Raw genomic sequence first — 12622 nt, 5'->3', positions numbered from 1 at the left:
GGTTGTTTGTTCGCGGGTAGCTAGATTATACCCGAGTAGCATTTGCTGTTTTGTAAGTAAGGAAAAAAGTTTTCCCGGGACGGATATAAAGCCACGGAAAACAGCTAGTGCGGAATAAGGAGATAGAACGCAGTCAGTCACATGAATCAGCTACAGTTTTTCTTTTCACGACTAATCGATTTATGTAGTCACCCTTTCAGACGACCTCAAAGTGAACTTGGCTTGAGAGTCGTGCAATAAAAACGCATTATGATTAGGACGATCTGGTATTTCTCACAATTACAGACTCGCTATTCAGTTCAAAGGGATTTTTAATCAAGAAATCTCATGTGATGTGATTTATATCGGTTATATGATTTTTGGCAGAGGTATTAATGATAATATATTTATGGTTGACAACACGTGGCCACGTGGTTTATTTAGACAAAAACAGCTACATTTTATTTATAAACGAATGCAGCTTTATCTAAATGCCGAATATCATGACAAGTTGGGTTTTTTCATTAATGAGTTCCAAGACACTTTAAATTCATATGAGTTATATTTAAATAATGTTGTAATCGGAGCTATTTCTTAATGGACGCTGACTCACAGTTCTAACAGACTTTCCTATGAACTGTGTCACTGATGGGGATTTCTGTTCAACATTAGCATAGAGAGTTTCCATTTATTCTAACTTTATATCCCAATAAAGGTCGTTGTAGAATAAACAGAACTGCTGATATTTCTGCAGATATTTCTATAGCGATATATTCATTGGATTTAGCCTTTTCTTGTCTTGGCCATCAAGTATACGCCCAAAATATACTCCAATTATAATAATACATGGAATCATATAAGATTATCATTGTGTAAAGTTCAGGGCAATCTACCAAAACTCTGTCAAGAAAGTGCCAACAGCGTGTGGTCATTACGTATAGGTCTAAATGTTTTCTGTGGAACTATCATAGACAATTAAGTGCTTTATGTTATTTAGTCTGTGTGCCAGCCAGACGGTTTAAAAAAAATCGTATGGAATGTCTATTTTAAAATTCTTGTTACGAAATATTTGCTGTAACTGTCGTATTTCTTCTATATCGTTTGTTTCAAAGAAGATGATAATTTATGTTCAGGTGCATTGTTTTACAAGTTATCTTCTGAAACTACGTGGCGTTGACGGGTGGTAGACATGTGCGATATTCTCGCAGTTGGATGTTGGCTTGCATCGCTCGAGTGCATTATATCACGCACTTGACAATCAGCATCAGAAGCTGGCTAGTACATACCTAGTTTATTTAGAATTGCTATTGTATGGGTTGGTTTTCTTTCCCACTAATTCTCATTTATCTAATCTACTTATTACCTATCATGTTACCCATATTTTCCCACTGTGCTTATTTAACATAACTAACAAAGCAAGAAAATGAAAATAAGACTAAATAATATTCCTAAACTCGTATCCTTTTAGATGTCAAAACTCTTATCTCATATCCCGAACCTTTTCCCAACTATGTTGGGGTCGGCTTCCAGTCTAACCAGATGTAGCTGAGTACAAGTGTTTTACTCAAGTATCGTTCTAAGGAGCGACTGAGGATTGAATGTCAAAACCATCACGACCGAAAACATTTTATCAAACCTAATAATGCTGGGAAAATACATTTTTTTTTTCAGTAACAATGGCAGGATTGTCCCAGCAATATGGGAAAGTAAGTTCATATTGCAACACTCACCTAACATAACAACGATTTCAAATCTCTCCCTCAGCATATCAGACGCGGAGAGATTATATAGCGGCGACTTTTCGTTGATCTTGTGCACGATCGTCATCGGCCATATGAACATCAGTCTGTCTTCCTCTCCGTCAGCGCCGACCTTCAACTCTTGCTGGTAGAATGGCAACACCTCGCCCTCTCTAGTTATCTATGGTTTGGAAACATTCAAATTATTAGAACATTTGTGATTGTCAGATGCTTTTGTAGTACATTGTTGTATGTATCTTGTCATAACGTTGAAAAGGGCGTATATGCTTGGATTTTGACTAAGTTAAATTGTGTTTGATGCCGTTTTTGCTATTGAGTGATGATAGTATACAAACAGCAACTTCTATTTTCTATGCAGGCTATATTTTCTACGTGTTCAGCTTGATTATATCATTATTTAAACTGGTTTTCTTTAGTGATGAAGCAGGAATAATTGTTACGATATAATAATTAACGCATATTGTTGCATTATGTATTGAACAATTTAATATAATGATATAATCCTTTGTAACACAGAGCCATAAGGTTATGTGGCATATATTTCGCTGAAGACAGAAAATAAAATAACAAAGTTCAAGACTTAGGCCTACATTAATATTTGCCATATAACCTTATGAAAATGTTATTAGCATCAAAAATGCAAAAAGTCATGAATATAACGAAGGGTGTGAATAAGGACTGTTTGGATGATGTATTGACCAGTAGAGTTGTCTGATTGTTTTACAGTCTCATGACGTAAGAACCGAGCTACGATAATTTCTACAAAAAGTGATACAATAATGTCTCTGTATACTAAAATAGGTAGTTGTAATTCACACTACCTTAATTTTCGATTCCTGTGACAGTTTGCATGGAAATTGAAATACATTTTCTTTTAGCGCAGTTATATAAAAAAAATCGCTATTTATCCATGCTTCTTTCTGATTATTGTTTGTATTCTAAGAAAAAAGAAAATTGGATATGATGCAGCTAGCTAAATTGCCGTTCCACGATAAAGTCAGTGTAACAAATGATTTGATTGGTTCCATAAGGTTAACATACCTATGTACTACTACGCAGTAAGCTTAATAATGTTATGTACTAGAACCACGTGTAGCTAACCAATAGGTAGTTATTTTTTACAAAATAATAATGATGCAAATTGATTAAACATTGGTATAATTTGATCAACGCGTAGCATTAATTGGTTATTATTTTTTAGCTGCAATCAAAAAACAAATTTATTTTAATTGTTCAGCTCGATGTTGAATTGTTCTCTAAAATATTTTATGCAAACAACAGTTTGCGGAAACAGTAATGAACATCAAGTACATGCTAATGGAAAGATTCAATAGTTTAGTTCCGATAGTTGCTGAATTGATTTGAATTCAAACAGATGTATATCAATATGTTACTAATAATTAACGTATGTGGAAAATAAGTAATGCAATGTGCAGGTACATAATACAAATAGCAGTTAGAGGTGAAATAAAGCAAACATAAAATAAAATCATGCTGTATCGTCCATAGATGGGTCGTATAAGATAGCAAACGTATGCAAATAAACGCGCAAGTAAATAAGTAGTTGCAACACTGAATGCATTTTACAAATAGCATATTGGAAGTACAACGAGATACCTTTTTCCTTATAAGCTGGGCGCGCACGTGCGCTTCCAGTATGTGCGACTTGCGGATATCTCCAACACGGAATAGCAGACAATATTCCCCGTCCCTCAGACATATAACCGCGTTTCGCGAGAACAGGAGCGTCGTGTTACGCTTTTTTGCACGTGCCAGCTTCGCAAATATAAGACCCACCTATGGACAAGAGAGAACTGTTTTGAAATTCATATTCCAAAACTTGGGGAATCGAAGTCTGAAGAGCACTGTATTGATTTCTAAATGGGGAGTTTACATTCAGAGTTCGACGCCCCACAAGTTAGAGAGAGGAGTCAGTGTGAACTCATGTTAGACGTAACTAAGCGTGCTGACTGAAGTCCCCAATCACTAACCAGTCTCCGTTTTTGGCGAAATAATATACCTTGCGGCGGATTATTTGTGCTCTTATATGCGCTTCGACAATATGGGATTTTCTCATGTCACCAACACGGAACATCAGACATAGTTGGCCATCGCGCAAGCAAATGACGGCGTTCCTGGAGTAGAGCAGGGTCTGGGCTCGCTTTTTAGGTCTAGAGAGCTTTGCGAACACGATTCCCACCTAAAATTAGAACAACATGGATGCAATGTTCGCCGCGTGATAAACCACATGTTCAAGATCGTCTTCGTCACTTGCACACAGCAGTACTTCCTGAACGTTAGGTGCTGCCAATGTCATACATTGACAGTTCAATGTTCTTGCACTCTACATTTGTTTTAGTAACGCTGATATTAACAGCCTAATGATAAAGCTATCTTTTAAATTTGTAATAATTTTTAAGAGAACATCTGGCTGGATCGTATAGTGTACGTTACGTTAATACATTTGGCGAGGTTCCAAGTTTATTTTAATATAAAATTATCATATTAGCTTCAGAGCAGGAAGGTTTTTTCAGTTTAATGTACTCCAAACCCTTTCATGAACACTTTATTTATAACACTGATTACATATTTAACAGATATAAAATAATCCAAGCCTGAATTGCTACAAAAATAGTTCCTTTTTATAGCAGTCTAGTTTAATGCTATTAGAATTTACTGCCAGTAAATGGAATTTGTTTTGACAGTCAGTATGTAGTCTTTCAGCGTTCATCTCTGTTTGTTTGTTTTGCTAATCAACTGAGTGAAATATGGGAGAGCTTATTAAACGTAAATAGTATAAATCTTACCATGAAAGCCTGGATAAAGACACCCACAATACTTTGTAAGCACATGACGAAGATAGCCTCGGGGCATTCCTCGTTAGTTGTTCTGGAGCCATAGCCAATGGTGTGTTGTGTCTCCACGGAGAAGAGGAAGCAGCCGGTGAAGGAGTTGACGTTGTTGAGGCAGGGGGTGAAGGTGACGTTTTCGTTGGGCGGGGGAGGGGTGAGGTCTCCGTGGGTGAAGATGATGAGCCACCAGATGAGAGCGAACAGCAGCCAGGAGAGGATGAAGGAGAGCGCGAACACGAGCAGCGTCCAGCGCCACTGCGCGTCCACGAGGGTCGTGAAGATGTCCTGAAGGTATCGGCGCCTGCGCTTGGCCACGTTCCATTGGACGACGTTACAGTCTCCGTGTTTGAAGATGACGCGTTTTCGGACGCGTCTTGCTGCGTAACGGGCTTGACGGTATCTGTAAATAAAGAAATGGAACTTGTAACTCTTTGCTTAGGAACCAATACTCAAACATTTCAGAAAAATTCAGTCATTTAAATTCCTACAACTTCAAAATTATATGGGGACCATTCTTTTATTCAAAAAATCCCCTTTTACATTACAGCATCACACATGTTAATGATGATTACAAATGATTGGATTGGTGTGTCAATATTTTGCGAACGGACAGATGAATTATTATGTTTGCGAGTTTTTTGAGTTAATGACATTAATCTTCATTGAGTGGAGCTCGTAATACCCGTGTCATTATTAATAAAAAAAAGTGATATCATCCATCGTTTTCTCACCTCTGGCAACTCATTTTATTACCTGAATGTCTAGAAAAACCGCATCGCATCTTGGGTTTAATTCTGATTAATTTGACTAAAGAATCGTTTTTTAATCTTATATGATTCCAGTGAATCGACTTCTTTTATGTTATTTTCCTGACGTTTCATTGACGTTCATAAAATAAATACCTATATTGTTCAGTTGGTTAAATAAGTGCAATTTATTAAATTATTCAAATTGTTGTGTGATTGACGGCAGTGCATTGCTAATGTTACTTGCATGTTTCTACAATAATAAACTATGGTATTTCCAGTAATATGATCAAGAAAGACGTACTTAATATCAATAATGTTAATGTACCTGGAAGCGTGGAGGATAATATTGTGTTTATAATTGCAGATATAATTATAACGTCATATTACCTACTATTGCAATTTTATAATCAACGTGAATAACTTCTACATTCTACTTTTAATTAGAATTTATTGCGGCGCCACCATTGTCTTTATAATCCACTTCTTTTATTTTTAATAAAAAAATCTTATAAATTCAATTAATTTACGAACTAATTGCAAGTAGGCATACATACATACAGTTTAATTCAAAGTCGGAAAACGTTAACTTATAATGTCAATAGGGTAGTTTCCTAAAAAATAATAATTAGTCCGTCTTGTAGATTGTCCAAAATTAAGCGATACGTATTTTTTCTTTTTTAAATTGGATCAGAACTTGTTAAGATATAGCGTGTTAAAGTTGAGTGTGACGTCACAAGTTGCTACAATTTTCAGGAGACTGTGACGTAAAAGGCCCCCACTCCTAATTTTTGAAGCGTATTATCTTTGTCATTTTATGTTTAATTAAAAAAAGAAAAAATACGTATCCAATATTTTTTGATTATCTAAAAAGCGGACTAAATATTATTTCATTATTTCGACCCTGGACACTACCCTATTCAAAGGCAACGATTCACATTTGTTTACATAATCGAACACTCATTTACTTATTTAAATGAAATCTACCTGATTGACAGTCTACGCATTTTGAAATTAAAATTCATTAAACAAATGACGATCACTACCGATATGTATGTCGAGTAGGCTCAACTAGGTTTAAATAAATGAATCAATCCATTTCACTTAGGATATTGAGTGCTTGCAGTTCATTTAATACTCTAGATAAGATGGTGTCACTATAAAGCTGCCATTTATTTCTATAGATAAAACAGATAATAAAATACGAGTGTTTTTATGGGGCTTACGTACGCGATATAAATTTTATCACCCGTTCTCCTAACTGCCAGTAATGCTATATGAAGTTAGCACTCTTATTAATCTTTTAAAAGCCTTTTTGAATAAATTGAAGGCTCTTATCATTGTTTGAAATTTGCTTTGATACCTAGATTATGATAAAACGAAACATTTGCTTATTTACTGAACCTTTCCTATATTTTTTATACAATACCGCCTACATACCTAGTTCCATAGCAAAGTTCATTGCAAAGGGCGACAAACCCGAAGATCATTACATTTTTTTGATGCCATAATTATATAGACATTACTTACTAGTTACTATCGTACCGTACGTTCTAAAAAACAGCGCAAATAATGTTACCGTAAATCGATTCAGAATCACAAATTTTGATGGTTGCGACCGTTTTACGGGACCATTACCTTAGTTTTTTGTTATACCTGAATTGGACGTAACGACTTCACTATCATAAAAACATATAAATAATAATAACAACCCAGTATCTACTCACGATTTTTTATAATGTACTCACGTGTAAGATTAATTATACATATTCATACAGTACAAAGAATAGGTGCTACTCTTAGAATTATAGATACTTGCCATACATCAGAACTTAATAATGCTTACATTAACGATTCAGTTTTTGCACGATGTGAATTATATCGACGCAGGTTATTGGAAAAACCGATTCTCATAATCTCTTTATTTTCACGTTGGAACTATTCGATGGGAACATTCTTCAGCCAAGAGAAACAATTTGAAATAATAAATAAGATAATGATGTGTGAAAATTAAACTGAAACTAAAACAAATGACTAATAAGACCAAAGGATGGTAACGATAAATTAATTCAGGGACACATACGTCTATATAAATGATGTCAAAAACGAATCAAGTAATGTATCATAATTAGATACGAAAGTTGAGAATGTCTGGATGGCTACAGTTTTACCACACCACGCTATTGAGACATATAAATTCATTAAAATGTCAAAACATTTCTTATTCTTTACAAATAGAAGTTCGAAATATGTATGTGTCTGGTTCTTGACAGATTTATAAATAAGTATCATATGAACAATTTTTACCGTCCATTCGCTTCCTAGTAACTGGATTTGCTATTTCAGTGAGATGACTGTATCATAAGTTTTAATGTGAAGCTAATTTCCATATAATTATCTCACTGGTTCAAAGAACAGAATTAAATGGATACATGGTTACTAGTTTAGTGCGTTATAATGCATTAGACAAATCAATACCTTGTAGTCATTTGAGTTTAATTTTGTTTGCTATCTCTTAACGCTTTGCAAATTATGACAGAGTAGCATTTACATGGGTTATTAAAAATCACCTTGAAAATGTATTATTGTCGTTGATGACTGGGTGTGCTACTGTAAATTCAAATTTACTAAATAATTCCATGGAAACCTATGAGAAATATATAAAAAAATTATGGTATGGTGCACGATCTGTCATAATTTAAAGCTACTGACATTTTTAATAACCTTTAAAAGAAAAAGTACCTACAATCAATATAAAGAAAACTGGTTTCCACGAGTGCAATGCACGTAAAGAGATCAGGGACCAAAACAAGATCCTTATTCGTGTAAATGCCACTAATCATTGAAATATATACGTTCCAAATAAACTTTTAAAAGGCGTCAACTATTTTGGTTTGAACCAAATTGAACGTTATAAGTGAACCTGGTGTGTTTTAATAAATATCAAGTAGAGACACTCAAGGCATAATTAAATGGCGTCTGGCTAATTATGATATAACGATTGCACATTATAATTGATTAATGGACCGTCTAATAGGCCCATTTATGGTGGTCTCCAATCAACTACATGCTTATTTAATTGACACCGATACCATTAAATATTCACGGCGATATCTCGATTTTCACAACCGATTAACAGTTTACAAGAAGTCTATTAAGGTAAACCGCACGACACGAAAATCGTGTGGCGGAATTGTAATTAATTGCAACATTTATTAGGTAGAAAACATAAAGTTTATGTTCGATTTAGACATTTCTTAGAAGGTAGGTTTCACTTCGACTGTGGGCGCGTGTTGACTTTGGTGACTGAATGGAAAGCTAACAATGACACATATTTATACACACTTAGTTCATCTGTTAAAAATACAATCTCAGTTACATTGTTTCTGTTATGGCTTGAATCATTTAACAATTTGCAAATGGTCTGCATATAATTTGATTCTCTCTTCTTTTCTAGAAGTTTTAGGTAGTTTTGCAAACTATCGCCAGACGTTACGTAGCGATCAGTTTTTACTATTTTAAAACTTGAACCTTTTTAATCACGGAGCATTGGCTGTGACTGAGTGTATGCGAAGTCGTGTGGACGCCCACTTTACGAACGAATGACATCAAGCGATGTGAAGGTCGCCTGGATTGAATTATCCAGACGAGAAAACACGTTTCTAAAGAGCATTTACTAACTCATGTTTAATGAAATCACCATGCACCAATGATATTGGTAAAGCAGACTTTTTTGATTACAGAGTTTTTGATCCCCATCACTGTTTTTGATCTGTTTTTGATAAGTATAGTGTAATTTCATCAAGTGTTCAGAATGTCATGAAACTTAAACAATAATCATGTTCTAATTAAGGATGAATAAGAAACAATGTTTTTTTTTATATTTCCTTTAAATAGGGGTAATTTCGAAGGGAAATGTTTTGTAAACATAAAGTGTTTTAGAAACCAGCAGTAACGTAATTAATTCGTCGCCAAGGGATTCTAAGAAACTTGCGGGAGCAATGAATTAGCGATACACTTGTTGCCAAAAATTCTGACACCTTACTACGTAGTCTCCCATTCTTTGCTTAACCATTATGACGTATTACTACATCCAGTAACAATATGGACTTACTTCTGTAATTCTTCGCTCCATGCTGATTCCGATGAGTTTATCGGCTTTCCAGTCATTAACATTGACACTTGACTTATACATCTCTTTAATCCAGACATTCTAGACTGATTGGAATACACTTTTGGCTTTTTAAAATTAATACTGAAGCAAATTCTTAACTTTTATAAATAACTCTCAAACACTCTTTGTAAATCCACTAGTAAAACTATCGTTATCAAATTCAAACGCGAGACCAGCGCACCTGAACTGTTGTATTAACCTTAAATTATTATCACACAGTCGAATACTTTATTTGTACAAATGTTACTACTCGATATACTTCACAGAGTTAAACGATTTTCTCCACTCTATCTTTCAAGAGAACGTTGATGAGGGATTCACTGAACACTTCTTTGATATCAAACAACAAAACCACGATTTTCCGCAACATCGTCAACATTATTTCGTACCAAAACAAAAAGGAGAAAACACAAAATGGCGTCTAAAGGAAAATTGCGTGTCTATTAGTACGTGGAAAGAACTTTTCACTCGCACCGATTGCGATGAGAATTGGTCCAATACTGAAACGCACGGATGTTTAATGAAACAGATGCGAAGATGTTCACAAACAAACACTATACAGGCGTCCCGTGCCAACGCTGCCAGTGGCGCCGTGGCGCGTCGCGACGTCGCCTTGCCTATTTTTTGAACAAAAAATCTCCTTGGTTCCATCTGCACGTGTACTTTATGGATCACGTTTTGGGTGGAGTGCTATTAAGATTTACGAATGATGTTCAGATAAATATTTGGACTCCACTTTTCCAGCGAACGGCATTAATGTCTGCTATTGAAACTTTATTTACTATGGATGTTGATTGACGACTTTTTTGACTTCGACGGCATTCATGTCCGTCACTCTGTTGATCATCAAACTTGAGCAAGATTTAATATGTTATGATGAATCATTGTTTTGAAGCTGAAAGTTTTTTTGCATTATGTTTGATCAGGGAATGTGTAGTAGGCATTATCTCGTGCGTATTTTCATTAGAGTAGGTAATGTGGTAATGGACGTGTTTATGGATCCGTCGACTGCTGCAATAACATTTTAAGCTGCAAACTTTATGCGCCGGCTCATTTAAAAGCAGTTAAACGACTCTAATGTTTAAAAGAAATGTGTCTTCATTTTATGTTATGCACGACACAATTCTTATTGGTGCATACCTAACGGATCTTGGAATTTAGAAGCATTCCGTGAACCCCGCAAATCGAGGTTACTATTTGCGTACTAAATACGATACGCTGGCGTCAATTAGAACGTAAAATTAGCATCCATTGCCACGCACCGAAAGGGCTCCATGGAATCACTGAAGCGGAGTCATGAATGATCGTGATGTCATTTATTACCGCGACGATGGTGGTCTGGCCACGAATAGATTTCCTACTGAGCGCTTAAAAGCCGATGGAGGAATTAGGTATGTATGCAGTATAATATATACTTCTTGTTACTAAGTATAAGTTTTTCACCACAAGAAATCGCTAATGACTTATTAGCGATATGTTACTGTATAAATGCTCTGATTTTTCAAAGAAAAGTCAGGAAAATTACTCTTACTAGTTGTAAGAGATTATGTTCTATGAGTAATTTGAACTTTTTTCTATCAGCTAAGTACGGACGCACTCAAATAAAATGTTAGATGGCGCAGGATGATTCATCAAGATCGCATTGGTTTTGTGATTTATCCGAGATTACTGTAAACTCATTAATTTATTCAATCCAGACATAAAACTGCAGTATCTACTTATTATTGTGACGTCAATCATTTACGACAAGAATGCCGTAATATCGTCCTTGCGATGCGTGATGCTAAATCTGGAGATGACAATAACGTCTGGACCGGTCAGACAAAAGATGACCGAACATTCAAATTTTAAAATTTGAATTCTACCGTTAAGAATTGGCAGAGAACGATGGTCATTTGTTTCCTGCAAAGAATGCGCTACATAAGTCTCCGTGTGGGTCCAACCGTCTGTTAAAAGTTTATTTAAAGACACCATATCGACCATGTTCAAAATCCTGGGTCACCATTTATGTCAGACCAATGCACACTAAGTTAGCTTCGGTATGAATGAATTATGCCGTTTCTCAGAAGTCAACATTGTTGTTGCGTACACTTACAACCATGTAATCAGTTTTGATTATTGTCAAAAATGTTTTCGTGACCTCATTAAAGAGTCTGCAGTAACAGACACTGAAAACGTGCGTATTCCAAAGCACGTGACACTTACACGTGCTGCGGTTAAATGAAGAACCACGTTGGGAAATTGATATATAGCATCAAATTTCGTATTTTGTCATACAAGACGTCACCGATGTCAATTTGAGTGCAGCTGTGTTAAAATACTTTGTTCTTAAGTCAGCTCCCTTCGATAGCAGGACAACGATTAAAACGTGACCTGTGTCTGGCCTTCGTGGATTTAATGCTGTCATTTATCGCACTGCGTTATCCTTAGGTATTTTAATGGCGCCATTCGACATATTGATTTAGTATGACCTTCCAGGGCTCTAAAGAAATGACCCTATCGCACGTTTGAGCTTCTTTGTAGTTTTAACAGTGTTGGGATAGTTGGAACTTTACGTCATCATCATTTTCAGTAGAAGATATTCATATTTTCCTTAAATAGCTTAATATATCATAGATTCTATCTTTTTCTTCAGCACAAAGGAAGGAAAAGTTTTATTGGATATTTCTTCCTTACTCCAAAATTCAAGATTTTCTGCAATTCCGCAATACAACCTTTCACGTACTTGACTAACTTTTATCAGCGATCTTGAGAGCTATTAAATATCGTTACTGGGTCATAAAGCAAATGTTTATTTATGTTCGTATCAATATAAGGCCAACACTTCACCTTCTAGTAGGTTCTATAGTTATAAACAATCAGGGCAGATAATTGTGACTAATTATAAGTCGGTAACATTGTAAAACAGTTAGGTACCTTTCAATATCCAATATTCTGATTGTGTGTGTGCAAATTAGAATATTTACCCGAGGTTTCAATATTTGTAATATTTTTACTTTGCCCCGTTCAATTCAACTTTGTCAAATTCGATGGCAGATATAATATGGTCAGTCGGGGCAGCTTCATCGTTCGAAAGAATTATAGCGGTCCTAGTACATAAAGAGTTTAAGA

General features: G+C 35.4%; 1 protein-coding gene across 4 annotated transcripts in view; it reads right to left on the bottom strand.

Annotated features, from left to right (window-relative positions):
• The window catches only part of LOC110376460 (G protein-activated inward rectifier potassium channel 3), a 43763-nt gene that overhangs the window by 4008 nt on the left and 27133 nt on the right, over positions 1 to 12622 (bottom strand). The window contains exons 1-4 of one of the 4 annotated variants that reach the window (XM_021334960.3): positions 9452 to 10075; positions 4547 to 4991; positions 3760 to 3939; positions 1710 to 1899 (exon numbers count right to left, since the gene is read on the bottom strand). In XM_021334960.3, coding sequence (XP_021190635.3) covers positions 1710 to 1899; positions 3760 to 3939; positions 4547 to 4991; positions 9452 to 9549 — 913 coding nt within the window. In that variant the 5' untranslated portion in view covers positions 9550 to 10075. Of the gene's footprint in view, positions 1 to 1709; positions 1900 to 3356; positions 3537 to 3759; positions 3940 to 4546; positions 4992 to 9451; positions 10076 to 12622 lie in introns of those variants that run through there. The other 3 variants (XM_049843572.2, XM_021334943.3, XM_021334952.3) reach the window with 3 other exon arrangements.

The sequence above is a fragment of the Helicoverpa armigera genome, chromosome 2 (assembly GCF_030705265.1).
Source record: "Helicoverpa armigera isolate CAAS_96S chromosome 2, ASM3070526v1, whole genome shotgun sequence".
Classification (NCBI taxonomy): domain Eukaryota; kingdom Metazoa; phylum Arthropoda; class Insecta; order Lepidoptera; family Noctuidae; genus Helicoverpa; species Helicoverpa armigera.
This window is presented reverse-complemented; position numbering and strand designations above follow the sequence as displayed.